The 21770-nt window shown below is 35.4% G+C and overlaps 1 protein-coding gene across 1 annotated transcript in view; it reads right to left on the bottom strand.

Annotated features, from left to right (window-relative positions):
• The window catches only part of PCDH7 (protocadherin 7), a 261164-nt gene that overhangs the window by 141282 nt on the left and 98112 nt on the right, over window positions 1-21770 (bottom strand). Inside the window, exon 2 of the mRNA XM_063402201.1 lies at window positions 1285-1501. Coding sequence (XP_063258271.1) covers window positions 1285-1501 — 217 coding nt within the window. The remainder of the gene's footprint in view (window positions 1-1284; window positions 1502-21770) is intronic.

Raw genomic sequence — 21770 nt, 5'->3', positions numbered from 1 at the left:
ATGTATAAACATACATAACCTAATATATCTTTAGATGGATAATACTGTCTTCTGTTTTTGTCAATTAATTATTTTGCTTTTGGGATATACACTTTCAGCATATGTAGACTTCTGTAGCCATTCTTCAGTAATATATACTAGATTTGGAAATATCTTACCATGAAAAATAACATAGTTTTAATGGGCTGACATGTCTCTCTCAGATAACACAAAATCTCAACAATTATTCAGTATTGGAATCGCTGAAAAACTAACATGCACTTAGCCATATTAATTAATTCATTCCATAACAAAAAAATATACCACCCTTCTTGCATGTACCCATCTCTTACAATTGAATTAGAAAACCCATTATTTCTTTCGTTATGAAAAATCGGTATACTTTGACATATATTTATTTTGTTGTTTATGGACAAATGAAAATACAATTAAGTCAGTCTCCGACTTCACAAAACTTTAGATCAAGGCTAAAAAGTGGAGAACATTGAAATATTCCTGTTTTATAAAATACGTTTCAAAATGAATAAGTCTTTTTGGTTTTTTAATCCTGAATAGTTTTATATAGAAAGAAAAGCAGAACCTAACCTGAGACTTATATTAATATTCTTTCATTTTTAATAATAGGAGAATTACTATGGAATAAATAAGTATTTAACATTTTCTCCTCTACATAAATGGACCCTGAATTTAAATGAGATGTTGTAAAAGTACCACACAAAAAAAAAAAAGTGTGAAGAAAAGGAAAGTAATGTTCTTCTATTCTGAATAATGAAGAATGGACTTGACATTGGGTTTTATTTTGAAAACAGTCTATACAACATTTTTGGGGAAAAGAGAATTCTCTAGAGTGGGGTTTTAAAATGTTATTTTCTTTTTCCGATTCTGTATATATTACATTCTGGGAAATTTCCTAAGTATGTTTTGAATCAAAAATGGAAGGAAATGAGAATATATGTCCTTTATGGCCTTTTATCTAAAATGAAAAGTTTTTTATTTTATTCAATTACCATTTCCCCAGACCTTTATTGATATTTTTTTCAGTGTTTTAACTACTTCTGCAGTATAGATTTTAAGTCATGTAAAAAAAAAGAAAGTGCTATTTTAATTAGTGGTGTTATGTTCCATTATTTTATATACCTGCATTTTAACAAACTTTAAAAATCAGATACTTGAGATATTAGTTATTTAATATATTTATTTATGTTTTTGGACTGACCTTTCAAAAGTCTACTTAGTATCACTGGCTAGTGAGATTATGTGTGTGAATGTCGTGTTTGCCCCTACCATTTTCCATATGCTCTGCCTCACCAACACTGCCATCCGGCGTAGTCCTTTCGTAGTTGTCCTCTGGGAGTGGAAGGGCACCCAGCCTTGGCCCTGATGAACTCTTACTGCTTGGTGTTTCTGACTCCTCCAGACCGCTGTCATAGCAACTCTGCAATGACCCTTGATGCGGGTCCTGAGGCTGACTCACAACAGAAAACGTCACTCTACGAAACGGCTGCAAGAGAAAAGATTCTGAATGTCACTGCAAAGTTCAGTCTTTGAGCAACTGATTCTCAAAACATGACTTAAGCAAACTAATATTTTAACATTTACCAATTAAACAATTTTGTCTACATTAAAGCAAACAGAAAGTACAGTTCTTACATAAAAGGCCACTGGACAGAATATGCATGGAATTTTACTGTAATACATGGTCCAGAGCCTTCACACAGCTTATCATATCCTCCTTTCAAATGGGCTAACAAAGCTGATTATAATTAGTTGTAAATTTTGTACAGTTTCTCTATCAAGCAGTTGTAATAAGTCGATCAGAATTAATATCAGACAATGTGTGCACATGTAGGTGTAAGATTGTGTGCGTGGGTAAAAATGCTCATCTGTAAACTCTATTGTGGGCATTACGAACATAGCAACACACCCATAAGATTTCTCTAAAATCACTACCTGTGTTTCTGACAGCTAGTTAACATGAGAAGGGAGAGGGGAAAAAAGGAAAAAAAAAAAAAAGGAAAGGGATAAAAAAAGTCTCTTAGGTCCTCTGCCATAAAAGCCAGTGCCTGGAGACAGGGTGTGTTGCCAGCTGACTTAATAAAGCCTTTAAAGTACCACGAGCACAGCTGACACAACATGCTTCCACTGGGACTGTACAAACATGGATTGTTAGAGATTTGTATTCATTCAAAATGACAGATATTACTGTTGCTCTGGAAGCCTACATGCTGAACCCTGGCACCAATGAGAATCCCAGGAAGTGGTGGAGTCAGTCCTTCACATTTCAGAGGATGCTGAGGACGTGCAGGATTTTCAGTGGGAAGTTAGGGGATTCTCCTAGGATTTAAACTACACTCAAGCAACAATGATACATTTAAAATAATTTAATGACACATTTGAAATAACTTGCTGTTCACAAGGCTAGAGAACTGCTGAAAAAATGTCTGTTGTTCTAGAAAGCACCTTCTGAAAGAAACACCAATAGATTCATTTTATGACACCATGCTAATTTTCCTGTGTTTAAAATGGGGTGTCTGACAGTGCTGTCCTTTGGATTCAGATTTATTTCAAGCCCTATATTAGAATGAGACATAGGCATATATTGCTCCCACTGGCAACTGTAGTCACTATAGGATGGAGATATATATGCAGGCCACAAGGGAGAAAACAGCAACCACGGCAACCAACAACTGCAACCACTCACACAAGCCCTGAAGTACAGAAGTCCACATCAGGTTTACAAGTAGAGGGGAAGGTGGAGTTTCATTTTAAGGGTGCAAAATTCTTTTGAGGGTACAAAACTTTGAAGATATAAAGGTAGTTAATGCTGATGATAGACAGGTGGGAGAAGAAATACAATGCTCAACCTTCCTGGCGCAAGTATATCAGAAGTTTAAAGAGGTGACAGTTATCAGAAATACTGTTCGATGGACCGAAACTTCCTGCAATGAGATGCTTTAATCTGTAACTATGCATCAATTACTTGTGGGCTGATGACACAAACTGTGAATTTCAGAGATTTGAATTCATTTAGACCATCCCATAAACTATTCCTGAATATCAAACTTTTCTGGCAGTCACATTTGGACCAACTGAGCTGGAAGCAAGGCCCTTTGACATCTACGCACCTCAAACTCACAGAGTCATATTAGGTTTCCTTACTGGTTTGACCCCAAATTTCCTACAGCAGAGTCTCAGATGTCCCAATCCTTAAAATAATTTAATCTTGATTCAATAACCATATAAAAAACTAACAGCTCAAGCTGGCACCTCTGAGGAGGGACCCTGAACTGAGGGAATCCTGGGGTTTTATATTTTCATACGCTAAGTGCGTGGAAGTCTTGGGCTCTTCAGCTTCTGCCGTGTCTCTGAATGTCTGATCACCTGGATGGGCACAGGTCCCCATGCCCTTTGGTCCCCATGCCCTCTGTATGCAAAGGGTCAGCTATCCATGCCCTCTTGTCTAGGGCTACCAACACCCAGAGCTCACACTGCAGCTGCTTACCAGGCTACCTGCACTGACTGGTGTTCCTCAACACCAGAAGGACTTTGCATCATCTACAGTTCCTGCAAGAACAGTGATGTAACCTTAGATGGGAATTAGAAAAAAGAAGTCATCAAGTATTTTGAACTTTATGTTCCATTTCTTTTTGATTTCTTGGAAATCAGTCTCAACTAGATCACGAGAACAGAGCACCTGCTTATCACCTCTGTAGCTACCACAAGAATCATAGCAAAGTTATCTAAAATAAGTTTTGGAACTAAAATATGAAAGATTTAGGAGCATCCTGTTCATTTTCACATATTCTTTAAAAGCTATATGCCTTACCTAATTGGCATGTAGGGAAGGGATGTGACAGATGCAAAGTTGGGCTGTTTTATAGCTGAGGCTGAAAATTCCCTAAGAACATCACTACATGTCCTTGAAACTAAAAGAAATTTTATGTCCTTTTACTAAGTTGTTAATAATAGTTTTTAAACAGATCTGAGTGTTAATCGTGTTTTTTTCTTAAGTGCTGTACTGAATAGGAATTATCTAACACATAGAATATTCAGTTCAGTAAAGTCAGCTCAGCCCTTTCCACAGAATATCAATGAGAATGACATAATGATGATAAAATTCTTTCTGAAAGAATGAGGTGCATGTTAATCCTTATTTTGCAGGATCTATTACACTTCTACTTTCAGTACAAATGTCAGAATTCTGACCTTTCTATTGCATTACCTCTGAGAACCAGATCTTCTCAGGCAAATGTATTGCAATTTTTGAATGCATCCAGCCCCATGGAATAACATCATGCTCTGTCCTTTTCCAATAAGAAGAAATAAACTTGGATCATTGTATATGTCTGTTATCTGCATAGTTATAAACACTCATGTGATTAATATAAAGAATTTTATGAACAAAAAAAATTAAATATCTGTATTGTAGTTGACTGTTTCCCACATGTCATCATCGCTGATATGCAAATTGCCATATACTTTAAACAGTATAATCTGGATAAAATTTGTCAGAGCAGAACTATCAGTTATAAAAGATACCGAGTTTTTACATGCTTTAAACATTTGGGCTGAAAGAATTATGGCACCTCATTTTTACACCCAAAAAACTAGGACATGATAAAAATGATAAAAACACAGCAGTATAGGATTGCTCTAAAATGCCTCTGGAAAAACCTTGTATATGTATGTACATGTTACTGTTCATGAAACTCATATTAGTCCTTTAATTGTTACTAATAAGAGCATTTAAATTAAATGAGTTTCAATCCCTATGAACTAAGTTAGGAACTCTAGAATACTAATGCATAATAAATAATACTTATGCATTAGTTTTTATGAATGCAATAAGCCCCCTCCAAACCCAAGAACTTTCTTCATATACTCTAATCTTTGTTTATGTCCTAATCTGCAAAACAGTTGAGATTTCACAGAAAACTGCATATTAATGAAACAAGAGGGAAAGATGATGAATACCAGCATTAATATTTACAAAAAGTTATTGGTTAAATGATGGTTTTCATATGCATTTATTGCTATGCGAAAAATACGGATAGGGAGCTCCACTTTAACAAGTAGAGACAGGCTACATACTAAATCTTGTTCTACCATTTATAAAATTACACCAATAATTTCTCAGAAAAATGGGCAGAAGAAATTTCCAAGTGCTGACAAATTTAGACACCTATCTATGAGGGGTAGAGGGTTATGTTTAGATTTATTGGTTTTCAATGCACAACATTAACACAGCTGCATCTGTCACCACTCTGAAGCAACATGGTAGAGTTGCTTTTACCTAAATAAGTCCACAACTATTCAATTTGTCCATCCTCATCCCTTTGGTAGGGACTTGACAATATTCAGGTTTAGCAAGGAGACTGTAGGTTTAGTAAAAAGTCTGTGGGTTTGATAATTTTCAGCCTCAGAAATCTGATATATTCTCTGAGAACAGCATATGGAGTTCTTCCTAATTGCATCTGATCTTGGAGATTAACAGATCACAGAGAAAAGATACACCTTTTTATTATACCTCAGTGGTAAATCAATTTCTTCCTTGTTTCAATTGTGTTTCTTAAATAGAATAGCTTCTTTTCTACCCATCCGTAGAACAAAAAGCACTGCAATGCCAAAGACATATCATTCCTGCTATCTCTAGTAATTGAGCTCTATTAATTTATTCTATGATACAGAGTTTATATTAACCTGTATTAAATAATTCATCCCTATCCAAGCTGGAAACTATGTGAAGAACCCCAGTTCTGGAGTTGACATTAGAGACAGAGTTTGAATAGACTTGGTAAAAAGCAATATATCCATATAGTTCCACAAGGCTTAATTGTGACAATTTTTAACCACTACAAGAGAGATTTTTTTTCATATCCCAAAGTTTGAAGTTTTGCATTGTAATATCTGATATTTCACAGTGCTCATGAATTGCACTCTTTCATGGTTTCTGTATATCAGTTGCTATCAACATTATAAACATTATTCAAAAATGTTGGTGCATTTGGACTGTAGTAGTGGGTTGGCAGAGTAAATCCTTTTCACATTTAATTGTTTAGAGAGCTAAGCTTGCAACCATCAACCGTTTCTCAGCCAGTTACTTCACCACTTATTCTGTGTACAAAGTGTGCGCCCTAAAGTATAACTATCTTAATTACTTAACACTTGGATAAAAATAGTAAGACTTCCAGGCCTTCCTGTGGTCACAATACCTACATCTCAAAATCATAAGGACAGAAAACCTTTTAATCAAGTGTAAAATGCAGTCCAAGGTGCAAGTTGGCATGTAGAGAAGAATAAAAGCATTAGCCTAAACTGAGAGCCAAGCTAAAGCAAGCTATACTATTTGAAGTATTTCTACCAGTTTGTTCATCGATAGCTTGGATATTACCCAAACTCCTGGAACAGTAGGAATTAAACTTCTTTTTTTTTCCCTGGCTTTCAAATCAAGATGACCTTCCACTTTAACAATGTATGATATCTTGGGGTATTTGCAGGAATTTAAGGTGGCCTAAGAGCTAGCTGGAGACCATCCAGTCCAGCTCTTCTGCTCAAAGTGGGCTGGAGAACTTTGCCAAGGGATATGATCAGTCAGGTTTTTAGTATCTTCAAGAATGGAGGCTCCATGGTCTTTCTGAGCAAGCTGTTCTGCAGTTTTACAACTCTAATGGTCAAGGAGGTTTCTCTTAAGTTGCAATGGAATTCCTGTATTTTCTGTTTGTATCAAGCATGAAAAGCAATGGTGATGAGTCAGGCCTAAATAACATAATTCTTGTTAGCTTCAGAAAGTCAATCAACATCAAGCTGCTTGTAAGACTAATACAGTGACTCTGGGGTGTGTATAGGGCAGACCTGAAAAACAGGCAGAAGAGATGTATCAACTGATCATGTAAATTCAAAGTGTTTCTTCAGCACTTGAATTTTGATACAACATGTCATTATCCTTTTCTTTCTATTCATTCTTAATTGCTGGAAGCTTGTTGGAAGACAAACAAAATATTAATGGATGATTCTTATTCTGCATGAATAGTTTCAACCCACACAACTCTTTTCCCTATTTGAATCAGACATTTCTACTGTTTTAAGCTTCTGTAATTGTAGTTAATATAAAATTGGCAGGAAATTAAATTAAACAGGCATTATTTTTTCAATAGAAAGACTGAAACACCTGAGATTAGTATTAGAATAGCAGGCTAAAAGAGGAAAATGATACAAATAAGATTTTTTTTTTAATTAGCAAAATGCAATGAAAATTGTAACTTTAAACAAGACTTAAATAAAATAAAAAATATTTTGATATTACAGCTCTGCAGCAGACATCTCCTATGATGAACTTTAATTAGCTTATTTTCATTTATTTTGGTTTCACTTTTATTAATTTATCTTGCAGTAGTGGTCTTCTGGTCATGAACCAGAAGTGCATTTTTTTTCTGTATAAAGTTGAAGCATGCATCCACTAATATCTATTTGTTTAAGCCCAAGGCTACATGTTAAGATCTGCTATTCAGGGATGATATTTTATAATTAATTTTAAATTATGGACATCATAGTGTAACATTCAAACATACTTTTTTCCTTTTAACTTTAGTGCTTTTCTTAAATATATTTTGTTTCCTGTTATCCAAACTTCCCTTTTTGAATCACAGCAATCACTTCTGAGCAGGCCAAAATTATTTGTATTCACATGCTACATTAATGAAGTCAATTACTAATAATTCTTGTCTCTAAGTAAACAAATAAAAGGCATTCCTTTATTTCAGTGAATATTACCAGAGAAGAACCAATAATATGAAGAATATCTCTTACTCAAAGATACTCTCAAAGACACAGCATTCTTTTGTATGAGAATCTTCATATCAAAATACAACATACAAGCTCATTTTGGAAAATTAGACAAAATCTTAGAAGGTTTGTAGGCCAATATTGATAGCATATCACAAAAGCTCTTGCTAGCTATTGAAATGTGAGCATAAAAAACCAAGAATAAATTAGAATCTCCATCAGAGATGGTCTAAATAATTTTACTATACTCTTTTGACTCTTCATAAAGATGTGTTTTTGTTATCACTCCAGTGTGCAATTGTTTAAAAATTATAAACACAAAGCATCTATGACACTGAAGTGTTCTCCTATTATTCTACTGCAAAATGAAATGAAGTAATATTTTCATACCAAGAACAATTACAACATGAACTAAGATTTTTATCATATCTCTTTCTATTTTCTTAAAAGCTTTTTCTTATATTTTTCATGAAGATTAAACAGAACTTCTATATATCTAGTCATTTTTTTCTGAACTCAATGCATTAGATTCCTGTACTCTACTCTTTCTGATAATTTCCCTTGAACTCTTCTGAACACTTCTTTGACTCAAATCTATTATTAAAACACTATAAACGTCTTATTTTATCTAAGTGTCCAGTGTCTGGTACTCACACCTTCACGTCCTTGGCTTACATTCTCTCAAACTTTGCAGTGATCCTATCTTTTGCTGAAATATTGCTGAGTGCTTCCCTTTCCTGGAGGAGTTTCTTTTGTTTTCTTTGGTTTTCAGCAGAGAATATGCTGCCTGAAACTACTCCAGGGATATTAGTTCACAGAGTGTTGTGTCTCTCCGCTCCTGTCTTTCAGCATGAGACATCTTTATCTTTGCTAAAGGATATTAAAGTTTCATTAAAGTTTTTAATTGGCTGAAAACAAACAAATCGCTCATTTCCGTCCTAGCAGCTCAATCACCTGAATGTTTGGGTTGTGAATGTCGTCATCTTCTCTTGAATCTGGAATATTATTAAATAATTTAATGTGTAGAAGGGAAAAAGAATATTCTCCTTTACCCCAGTTATCAGGCACTAACAAGCCCTAGAATGGAAGAAAGCCTTTATAAACCTATTTCAAAACTCATTTACACAATATTTTAGTTCACCTAAGGCCCATTGTTTCACCATACAAATCAATTCCTCTTGAGCCATTCTATTTGCTATTGTAGACAGAGACAATTTTTTAAAAATTGCTTTCTTTTGTTTTGTTTCCCTGCTCAAAGAGAGGCTTTTCTGCAAAGGAATTTTTACCAGAATGCTACTGAAATCACAGATACAGATAGCTAAAGCATATAGGAACCTTTCAAAATACAGAGCCTTAGTATTAGCAAATCACTGATGCATAAGTAATGTCTTCTATGTAATGCAAAATATTCTTGTTGCTGAGATTAAATATTTTGGATAAATTGAAAATATACCAGAGTGTTCTGTATAGAAATGATTAGCTAAAAATAAAACTTAAAAATGACCATCAGAAAAGTTTTGAATTATAAATCATATGTTCAATTAAAGTAGAAATTTTTTTTGTGTCTCACCTAAGTCTCACCTAAGTGCTGTCATTATTAAAAAGGCCAATTATTAATACTATTGGGAATATTTTGGTTTCTGTTATTGTTCACAAGACTCTAGCCCAGTATGAATATGAGAATCGCAGCATCAAGTTTTAGGAAAATTCAGCAATAGCTCCTGGAAGAATCAGATCAAATTCTAAATGTATATGAATGCATAAACAAGACATTTCCAGTTCAATAGGGAAGATATGTAAATATATTTAATACAGATACAAAGATTCATTTATTGTCTGAGTGATTAGGGATAAGGACTTCTTTACTGGTCACCAAAATTGTATTGATGATGACATATTTTCCAAAATCTGCTGTTCAAATATTTTCCAAAATTATCTAATATAGTTAATGTTTTGTATTTTTTTTATCTGCAAGGTATTCCTCAATGTTTACCATTTATTAATCTAAATCATCCAAATTATTCTTTAAATTTAAGTGTCTTAAATTTAAAGGCTTAGTGATATTTAGAGATTGACACATTTTCTAGGCACTGGACAACATAAGCTCAAGCATAAAATCTCAGATAGTCAACTACACTTCAACTACAAAAATGAAAGGGCAGAACTCTATAAGTGTATCCCTTCTTGGAAGATGTTTAATTGAATGGAAATATTCTTCAATACAGATTGAGGAATTTAAATTAGCTACAAAATTTGAGATCACTCACATCATGATTCTGAAGAAGTCAATGAGACAATTGGCTAGAAAAAAACAATATGGTCTTCACTAAATCCTTGAATATAGCTACTTTTAGTAACCTAGGACTTGATTTCCACATGTACAGTTTCAATTCGATTTTTTCATGCCAAAATCACTTTTATCTGTTGCTTCAGATTTGGCCCCAAAAATGAAGGACATATGTTAATCATTTAAAATATTTTCATCATACACTTTAAAACAATCATCAAATAAGTATCTGAATACAAGTCAAATTATAATCCATACATAAAATACCCTAAAATATAAACAGAAAAGCATGAGTCATTATAGAAATATTTTAACTCAAATTATCTCATAGGTAAAACTTTATAGATCTGTTTTTCATAAAGTGTTACTATCAATCAGTTTTAATTGTCACACTAGTTGAAATAACTGGTTCGCATAAAAAAAAAAGAACACATTCTCAGTTAAAAACAGGGCTGGCTGTACATGTCAGATTGCATCAACGATTTAACAAAGTTGAAGTATAAAACTTCAGATATGACAACCATCATTATACAGAAAGAAGTCATGCAAAAATACTTTTGTTGATGAATGCTGATTGTCCTTCAATGATTAGAACCACAGCCTGGTCTAAAGGTTCCCTTTTAAAAGACTCAGGTGATTTGCTTCACTTCCAAAACCTTTTCTACATTGCTCAACTGCTGGAATATTCACAGACATTTCTTCAGATTGGTTGTTTGTTTTTGAGAAAGATGCATCAGTTTTTGTTAACAGGAACATGTACTCACTACATCTCATGGTCTTTTAATCACTTTAAATGATTCTGAAAATAAGACAGTAGAAAGAAATATACTCTAGGCTTAATAAATGGCTGGTTTTGATTGAATGAGTCATATAAATAAAACAGAAAAAAAAGGATTCATAATACATTTTGTTATATGGCTGATGAAGGATAAATCCAAATTATGGTTCACTAATCCTTACAGTTTTAATAGTCACTGCACAGTCATCCCTGTCAATCACACTTTTACAGATATTTTTTGATCATAAGAACATTACCAAGATTATTCATAAACACACTGAGTCTCTAGAAAGTTCTGCAAAGAGATCACAAACTGGAGTTCATATTCTTTCATTTCACAGCTATAGACCAAATGGGTAGATTTCAGCATCACAAGGAAACAGTCTAATGAATTTTCTGGAAGGAAATGCATGCCCAGAGAACAATCCTGTGATTGAAAGATGATTAAAATAAGTCTGTGTTGTCATTTCAGACAACCCAATTCATTCTCACTATACATTTTCTCGAATATTCATCTAGGAATGTTTTTAATGCTGTGACTGTAATTCAAGACAGTCTGATGCTTGTTATCAGTTCCAAAGAAGTTTTAAATATTAAGATAATATTAAAATATGTGACAAGGCGAAATGAACCTTCATTGCTTCTACCATTAAGAAGTGTCAGATAGAGATGGAATGTTTTTCCTAACCACCTTTTCTTCTCCTGAATACCAAAGTATGGGATGCACTGAGAGCAAAAATTGAGCTTTGGACACTTGATGTAATTCCATTATTTCATTGTACAATGTCATGCAGAACATAAAGTTGGGTAAAGAACATAAAGTTTTGGGATAATTAGGTGTCACAAAAAAAAAAAGTAAAATTTGACTAAAGCAAAAATAGAATGAAAATAAAATGTAAGAATTTTTCATTCTAAAACCTAGTTTTTATAATATTGTCATTCAGAAAGAAATTAGGATCACAACTTGAAAATATCATGTAATTTAGAGATGAATTTCACAGCGTTAGGCTAACCTGCATATTCTGATAAACTGCATGGATAGCAAGTACTGGGATCCTCATAGGACATGATTGTTCTTAATATTCAGCAGAAGCAGCAGCAACACTTAAATTTTCTCTCTGGATATAGCAGGGAGAGCCTTTCTGGCAAGGAATCTGGGCTTCAGTCTGAACTTTGCTATACATCTACACCACAAATTGTCTTGCTGTGAGAAGTCACCCTAGCCAACTCTAAATGAATTGCACTGGAAGGCTGTTTGTGAGCTTCTTAAGTGCTTTGCATCTCTATTTATACAACACCATATAGTGGAATGTGTGCAATTTCCACTTTGAATGCAGCAACTCTCAGAATGCATTTCACTATTTATTCTTCATTTACCTCTTGTGAATGAATAATGTTAGAGAGGTCAAACCCTTGGCTGATGTAAATCAATGTACTCTTGTTGTCTAACTCGAGATGTCTGTTCTTTCCCTAGTTATATAAGATGTTTTTCTTTTTCAAAGAAAACAACATAATGGGCAACAGCATTGTCATGGCTGCAGACAGTGTTGGATCTTGATTGCATGAGGCAGCATGCACTTCATAAAGCCAGCTGGCATTAACAAAACACTTTCTGGTCAATGCCCTCTAAAAATAAAACAGTATCAATCTCACCAAGAGCAGACCCCTATTACAAAGTCAAGAATTAAATGTTGCTCTCCCATTTTGCTGCTTTATTGCTGCCACTATGCCATCTGGCCAACAAAATTATGTAGCACTGTATCAGTTTTATATCTGTAACTTTTAAAGGACAAATATTTATATTTGAGTTTTGTCCAAAAATTCTCCTAGATAAGTGGTAGAAAAAATGTTTCTCCTCCCAGGTCAAACAAAGCAAAAGTCTGGGCAGATGTAGGGGAAAGAAATCTAATTCAAGAACTTTACAGTGAAAAGGAAATTCAATACTTGTGCGACTTTTAGACAGATTTGAATAGATAAATTATAAGTGATTTTATGCAGATGTCTTAATCTTAAATGACATGGTCTTCTCAGATTGTTCCGGATCATTATAGATTATTGGATCAAAACAGATGTAAAGCCACAGTCTGTGTAGAATTGATTGTACAGCTCTTATTCAGAACTCTGAATGGAACAGTTAGATCAATTAACTTTTTATTTTCTTTAATTTCATGCCTTCTAAGATGAAATTGCACCTGTTTAAATCATTATGTAAAAGGTAACAGAAAGTGCACAATTTTCTAATTGTAAAATAATTAAGTGATGATCATGTAATTGCATTTATCACAGCACTCTTCAGCTAGAAGAAGGGAAGTTGAAAGGAAAGGAAAAGAGTGTTGGAATGTCTGGGTTTAATTCCTGGCTCTGTGCAAATGTCATGTTTTGCTTTGGCAATGTCTTTCACCCATCTGTAGATTCAAGACAAGGATTACCCTTTACCTTTGCATAATGATTTCCTTGACCTCATAAATAGACTTTGTAAGCCTGTGGTAAAGACTGATGGGAGCACAGATGAGAAAAACTGCACAAGCTAATGAAACAGGATTTCAAATAACTGAAGACATTGCAGGGGGCCACCACAACCCTAAGATTCCAGAACATGAGAGATACTGCTGATTTTTTTATATATTGAATCTTCTTGGAAGCTGAAACAAAAATGTATTAAAATTTCTGGCCAGCAACATTACTAAAAATGTGTAAACATATCACTGATAAAATGTTTCCAATACTGCATTTCTTCCAATTGTTTCCAAATTATAAGCCTCTGCAAATAGGCACAGCAAGAATAACTAAAAGTAAGGGGCATATCACCAGGATTTTATAAAAATTGATTGTGTCCCAACTTCAAGAATATATTTTGAGGCTACTCTACCTCAGTGGAGTATGTGTGCTCTCAAAAAAGCTAATATTCACTGAACTAAAAAAAAAACCAGCTAAAACTACACTACATGAGGGTATTGAGTCTTTCATTAGTAAATTTGTAGATGACACTAAGCTGGGAGCATGTGTTGATCTGTTGGAAGGTAGGAGGGCTTTGCAGAGAGACCTGGAATGACTGGATAGATAGGCAGAGTCCAATAAGATGAAGTTTAATAAGTCCAAGTGCAGAGTCCTGCATTTTGGCCACAAAACCCCCCTGCAATGTTATAGGCTGGGGAGGGTGTGGCTGGACAGTGCCCAGGCAGAAAAGGGACCTGGGGGTGCTGGTGACAGCAGCTGGACATGAGCCAGCAGAGTGCCCTGGTGGCCAAGAAGGCCAAGGCATCCTGGCCAGCAGGGGCAGGGAGGTCATTCTTCCTCTGTGCTTGGCACTGGTGAGGCTGCACCTCGAGTGCTGTGTCCAGCTCTGGGCCCTCAGTTCAGGAAGGACACTGAGTGCTGTGTCCAGCTCTGTCTCCTCAGTTTAGGAAGGACATTGAGTGCTGTGTCCAGCTCTGGCCCCTCAGTTCAGCAAGGACATTGAGTGCTGTGTCCAGCTCTCCCCCTCAGTTCAGCAAGGACATTGAGTGCTGTGTCCAGCTCTGGCCCCTCAGTTTAGGAAGGACACTGAGTGCTGTGTCCAGCTCTGGCCCCTCAGTTTAGGAAGGACATTGAGTGCTGTGTCCAGCTCTGGCCCCTCAGTTCAGGAAGGACATTGAGTGCTGTGTCCAGCTCTGGCCCCTCAGTTCAGGAAGGACATTGAGTGCTGTGTCCAGCTCTGGCCCCTCAGTTTAGGAAGGACATTGAGACACTTGAGTGCATCCAGAGGAGGCTGGAGAGGGGCTTGGAACACAAACCCTGTGAAGAATGGCTGAGTGAGCTGGGGTTGTTTAGCCTGGAGAAAAGGAGACTCAGGGGTGATCTTATCACTCTCTACAGCTCCTGAAAGGTGGTTGCAGTCAGGTGGGAGGTGGTCTCTTTCTCCAGGCAGCAGCTGACAGAAGGAGAGAACACAGTCTTAAACTGCACCAAGGATTTGATATGAGGAAAATGTTTTTTTACAGAAAGGGTGATAAAGTACTGGAATGGTCTGCCCGGGGAGATGGTGGAGTCACCATCCCTGGATGTGTTTAAAAAGAGACTGGATGTGGCAGTTGGTGCCGTGGTTTAGTTGAGGTGTTATGGATGGGTTGGACTTCATGATCTTGAAGGTCTCTTCCAGCCTAGTGATTCTGTAATTCTGTGATCTTTTTACTTTTATATGAAACCTTCTGTATGTCTGGCAGATAATCTCCATTGATGCATATTAGTCTCTGTTTTGGATGCTCCTAAAGTGGTATTTCATGACCAAACCAAGAATTAGACTTTAGAGAAACTATAATTGACAAAGAAATAACGGATTCAACCACATTCAGACTAGAAAAAAGAATAAGAAAGTACTGACAAAAAAATTGTATTACAGGTGCATATATTAACAATGCAGATGGCCATGTTTGCTGTTAAAATACTGAAAAATGTTAGAGTGACATTCATTCAAAGCAGAAATATTTGTGGGAACAAAGCTCAGAAAATACTATCATTCCAATGCTTTTTCATAGTTCTCATATACAAACTCATCAGTCACTCATATATTTTCAGACATTTTATAAACTATTTGAAACTGTTACCTGTTAACTCAGCTATAATACAATCATGGGCAGTTTCATCTGACAATTTATGTCCAACATTTTTAGGTTTCAGTGTTTCACCATAAAGATAACTCTAGACATAGCTTTTTTTGCAGTAAGTAAGTACCCACACGTCAAAGATATGAAGGTATGTGCCAATACTTAAACTTTCTGAACAACAAGTTTCTGAACAAGTTATAATTTTAGACTGGGCTATGATGTTGTAATTTACAAGTAATCCAGAATATGAACAAGTATCAGTAACTTCTGTTTGCTCTTTGTTAGTAATCATATGAAGTAAGTAAAATATAAGTTGTCTGAACCTTCACAGCAGTAGAGAATACTTTAATTTGCTTAACTTTTCATGTCATAAGACAGTACCACAGCACATTTCTCTTTCCAGGCCAGTTGATAAATACTCAAGCTTTAGCTCTGATTGTGGTCTCTCACAGATGGTCAATGACATTTCTCTTCCTATTCAGTCGGTGGCATCACTAATTAAGATAAATATCAAAAATCATCCCTTTGTGATCCTAAAGCAGGATCCTTGACAGAAATGGGACATGAAGACAGTTTTAAAAAGGGATTCTGGTATTCAGCACAATTTAAATCAGAGTGTGACTTCACAAAACTTACAAACCTCTTACAAGAGCATAAGTGAGGTCAAAATCAACCTGCCAAATTGCAAAGAATCTCTACTTCATTTAACCTCCTATATCTACCAAGAACAGGCTTCCTAATATGTTCTTTTCAGTGTAAACATGGCAATGCTAGACTGAAAGGGTAGTTACAGGACTTCTCTTTTTCTTTAACCAGCTTTCTGAAATGTGAGGGGAGAGTTAGGGGCTGTACAGCTAGTTCTTCCCAAAGAAATCAGAGAACAATCTAGAGGTCAAAAGAGAAGAATCAACTTCCATTCATATTCTCAGGGAAAGGTAATGGCTAAAGGAGGCTGATTTTCTCTTTATGTAAATGAAAAGCACATTGATTATAACCAGTGGTGAATTACACTCAAACCTCAGAACAGATCGAGGAGCTATGAAGGCATTAAAAAACCACAGAGGGCTACTAGAATAGAGATATCTTTGTACAGGTCGTATTAATCTTAATAACTAATAATCAATAAGTAATAGTACCATTTTTACCTACTAGTTTATACAGAAATAGGTTAGGATCAAAAGAAAATTTGTTCTGTGTGCCAGATTACACACTGAAGCCTCCCTAACTGGTTTTCAAGTAGAGGGATTTATTTGGGTTTGACATCTCTACCATTTACTCTGCCTCTTGATATAACTCTAAATAATGTTTTTTAAAAAGGGAGAGAAAAAAGACCAACTGAGCAACTGAATCCTAAATTCCTGAAATCCATTTGCAGCAGCAAGCTGGTACATTACTTGTTCTTTCCAGACCTCTCTCTCTTCAAGTCATTGTAAAATGGAAGTAAACCCTTGGCAGCAATATGCCCTGAGTCTGCACTAACCTGTTCTCCAACATTTGAGACAGAAATAGGAGCACTTAAATTTCAAGTGAGCAAGCACTGTAACAGGTGTCTCTTGGGGGTGATGGGTCTCTAGTAAGTGAGCAAGTGAGTGCCTCCTAGGGGTTTAAGGGGCATGGTTAATTATTAACCTCAGCTACTGCAATTCTCTGCTATTTAGAATGCATGTTTTAAAATTCACAAGGTCAGAAAATATCTCTGTGTGGGTGGGTGTCTGAGTAGGCTCTCAAGGGGAGAGGAAGACAAACAGTGCTGAGAAATAAAATCATTTACTGAGGTGCTGAGTGCTAGTCCTACGAACTACCTTCAAAGATAAGCAGTACTAGTGGAGAGGCATTTAAAAACTTGTAATGAAAAAGTAGTCAGTGACTTTTCTCTAGGAATTATCTTTTTTGGTTTTTTTTTGGAGAAGAATGACTAAGAACAGCATTAAGTTTTTTGTTTAAATCTGCTGCAACTACAGAGACTTTTTCCTGTGGGTTTTTTCCTACTCAGTTCTATTTCCTTCTTCATGCACATTTTATGGTAAACATTGGTTTCTTGTACAATTCGTTGGAGAAATAAGCATGCACATTCTGTCCCATAGCTACAATAATATATTTGTGGGTAAAGCAGCATCAAAAATATGACTGAAAGAGTAGTTAGCAGGACTGCACACAGAAGCAAAGACAGCAAGAGAAGTCCTGGGATCCTTAGAGTTATTGATCTTGAATCATGAAAGAAGCCTACAAAAGACCTAAAAATCTTTTACAAAGCTGAATTATGGAAGTGATTTTGATGGTCTTTGTTAGAAACATGAAAAGGGCAAATTACAAATCTAAAAAAAGTTAAAATTAATAATTTAAAAAATTTTACAAATGTTTGACACAGACATCTTGCTTCCAGTCTCATTGTCTTGTCTCAATGTAATAATGCAAAATCTCCATCAAATACATATTGATTCAGTCTTAACTATAGCAGAGATTTGCATTGATTTTTGTACCATGTGGTCCTTTCAGAATAAATTTTCCATGGAAAATTCTGACATCTTTTGTTTCAGAACAATTAAGGCATGTTGTTTGAATGTCATCTGTCTAGGATGCTTCTTATTTTATTTATAATATTAAAATGAAAAATCTTATTTTAATAATAGAAATTTAAAAATGAGTCTTTTGTTTTTCTGAAAAACATAAATATTAGCACACCTCTTTAAACTCTTTTTAACTTAAAAAATGACATTTCCAATAGCAAAGTGTTCTATGTGAAAAATTATGGAAATGCTCCTGGTGAAATAGTTTCTTTGTAATGCTAGAAGTATGCTATCTAGCCACTGAAAGTAATTTTATTTTATTTGTTACAAAATTATCCATGAGATCCACACATACACCTTGTAGCTCCACAGTCTTGCAACAAAACACAAAAAAAATTGACAGATGAGAACAGGAACACTATCCATAGCCATCTCTACCTAAAAAATCTCCATTACTTTTTCATTCAGTCCAAAGTCTAAGGATTCTTAACAGGATTAATAATGTAGTTCATATTGACAGCATGTACTACCAAAGAAACCATTTTATACAGTAAAACAAATTATTCTGTGTGTTAAATGCATTTCAGATTGAGTACTTTTATGAGTTCTGCACTGTAGGTAAAGAGAAATGCATATCTATTTGGGAAGGCAGTGATGAATACAGGATTCTTCATGTAATCAGAAGCTACAACATGTTCTTCTTACATGTTATTGAATCCAGAAAATAAGAGTAAGCCTTTGTTAAGAGTTACTGAATTATAATGGCAGATTTCTGACATAGGCAGTTGTGGTCATCTGAATTCGGGTGAAGCAGGCCAGTTATCTAGGAGATGTACTAGCTAGCTGGCAAATGTGTATGATATTATATCTGCTGTCATTCTTTTAAATAGAATAATTAGAAAATTTTGTATATCAAGATTTAGAAAGAAAAAAAAAAATTGTGTAAATCTTAAGGGCTAAGTACTCTTCATAAAATAAGCACTGACCTGGACTTTTGTGATTTATTCTATTTTTGCTATGGTAAAAACAGGTATACTGATTTTTTTCAAATGGAAGTATAAAACCATTGTTTGCATGAAATCTTTCAGCGACATGTTCTCCTGGCAAAATATCATATAAGTAAAATTTAGTTTGAATGACTCAAGCTCCCTTATTTTTGATTGTTTATTTTTTTAAAATAAGGAGAGGAATGTAATATTTTGAGAAAGATCAAAATGCTGTTTCATATGTCCTGGGAAAAATTATTATCTAAAGTACGTGGTCTGACTAGCATGGAGAAGTTTTTGCATGTAAGAAATATCAATAGCATTACAATGATAATAAGCAGTATAAAACTGCACCAATAGATGACAAACTGGAACTAATTTACCATTGGTTATGGGCCTCAAGTTCTACATCAATAGTCTAAATACTAATGAGGTAGACTGGTCTTCTGCTGAACACAGGGAATAAAAATACACACAAGATGAATAGAGTAACTATCCCCTATCAGATCAATATGGATAAAGTGACATGTCAAATACATACCACTGTAATTCTGGCTAGTCAGCTGTTGTGATTCACTCTTATGCTGACTCAGTGCTTCAGAGTGAAATACTGCCTCCCGCCCACTCCACCAGTGCTTGCCAAATCCCATTAGGAAATGTATAGTAATTAAGTTTAAATAGCACCTTGCTATTCCGCTCTGCCCAGAAGTTACTCCAGAATGTCTCTGAAGTCAACTAGAAAGGAAGCTTCTCATTCCAGTTCCAGAAATGCTTAATATCTGTGAGTAGCAGGATCTGGGCTGATCCCTCCAGGAAAGTGAGCCAGGAACCCGGGGTGACTCTAACTCAGGCCAGGCAGTATCAGCACTGGGTGGGAGCAGCCCCACTGCACCTCAGCCAGGCCAGCAAAGAAGGGTGGGAGCAGCCCCATTGCACCTCAGCCAGGCCAGCAAAGAAGGGTGGTGACACCAGCAGGTTCTACCAACAGCAAAAGGATCATCAGGCTAATGCCAGCTAAGAGCAGCCCAGAAAACCGAAAAAAACTATTCATAAATAGCCACATCTGATCTGAAGTGGAGCTCCTGGGCTCACTTGTTTCAGATCAATGTACTAGAATCTAGGGTTTAGTGTTACTGATGACTTTGCCCCTATCATTGCATAAAACCAGTCTTTTTTTTCACAGATTTTTTGTGAAACAACATTCTCCTGTGCAACTTTTGAAGCAAATGTCCTTTATAATTTCATGTCCTCAGGAAAAAAAATTCAAGCTATATATTAGGAGACGTATTTTTCTCAAACAGAAAGGCTCTAGCTACCAAGGCACATTTTTTCAACCAAAAAACTCAAACAAACCACTGCCACATCTGCCATAATATTTCACCTAAAATAGCCAGCAATAGAAGCCTTACTGCACAGGGAGATCACAAGAGGTCTTCTGCTGTTGAAGTACAATGAAAGGTAGCAGATTGGACACTCTTCAATTTACCCTGACTGCATGGGGCAGCAAAGGGCAACAGAGAGAGAGAGGAATGTTATGAGTGGTCTCAGAAAGCAACCTGAAGAATAGCCAGCCTCGTGCATCTCATCAGTAAACATCACCACTTAAAAAACCCCACTGTCTGCCACAAGCTGAATGTTCTCTTGTGTTCCACACATACCTAAAGCACAAGAAGATTTGTGGGTGCTTGGCTTTTCTGAACTACTTGTGGAACAGTTTCAATTACACTCTCCTCAGTATCTTGGCATCTGGATATGCAACTGCGTAGTAGGGTATCTGAAAACATTTGCCTTTAGCCTGTGACTCATCGTGCACTTTAGGTGCCTGTTTATTAATCAAGAATCACACACCCTGCTGTGTGTTATAATTTTCAAGGAAGCAACAGAACCATTAGTGTTTGCTGTTTCTTGTTTTGTATCTCACATTCAAGTCAGAATTAACCAACACACCTGAGATTTAATTACTCTAAGCACCAGCACATTTCAGTCTTTCATGCATTTCAGCCTTTCTCTGACATTCTCATGGATAGGTCCTAAGAATTTCTATAAACGCTTCAGCAGTATTGCCTATATGTCCATATTCACATTTGTAAGTTTGAATAAAAAATAACCTACTTTTTTTCTGAAAATCTTTCTGTGATCAAAGTAAACTTTGGAGGAAATAAAAGTAAGATTTAATGCTTTAAAAAGGCAAACATTCCAGATAGATTTCTAAACTACACACAGAGAGATTTCCTACTATAGTTGTGGAATTTAAATATCATGAAAATGAGATCCAATACCAGAAGTAAAAAAAAAATCCTTTTTTCAAAGTTTTTGTTTTGTTTTGTTTTTAGTTTTTTGTTTGTTTGTTTTGTTTGGGGTTTTTTGTGGGGTTTTTTGTGGGGTTTTGTTTTCGTTTTTGTTTTTTAATAATTAAACTTTGTGGTTACAATGCTGACTTCTCTTGGCCAGTTAGGAGTTTTTCTACTTACTTTATGGGAAACAAAAATTATGGAAGCCTTGCCAGATATACAACTAATCAAGCTGCCTGATTAGTAAACATAGTAAAAAACTGATGGAACTTTAGAATTTTTTTTTTGAGATAAATCTTCTTATGAATTAGTACTTCACACTAAAATAAAAGTTTGATAGTAGTCATTCTGAAATCAAGTTGTTCAACTGTACTTTTTGCTCCCACTCCACTCTTGGTCTTGCTGATCTCATGCTGTTTGATAGTGTCCCTCTGCAATTTAAGGCAGCCTAAACTTCCAGTAGCTCCCAATGGAACAGTAACAGACATGAATAAAAGTAAAATGACAATGAAAAAAAATAAAAAAGGAGTTATGATGAGGGAGCTAAAGGATATTT

The sequence above is a fragment of the Prinia subflava genome, chromosome 7, assembly GCF_021018805.1.
Source record: "Prinia subflava isolate CZ2003 ecotype Zambia chromosome 7, Cam_Psub_1.2, whole genome shotgun sequence".
In the NCBI taxonomy this organism is placed as follows: Eukaryota; Metazoa; Chordata; class Aves; order Passeriformes; family Cisticolidae; genus Prinia; species Prinia subflava.
The sequence above is the reverse complement of the archived record's forward strand: the minus strand, read 5'-3'. Positions and strand labels throughout refer to the sequence as shown.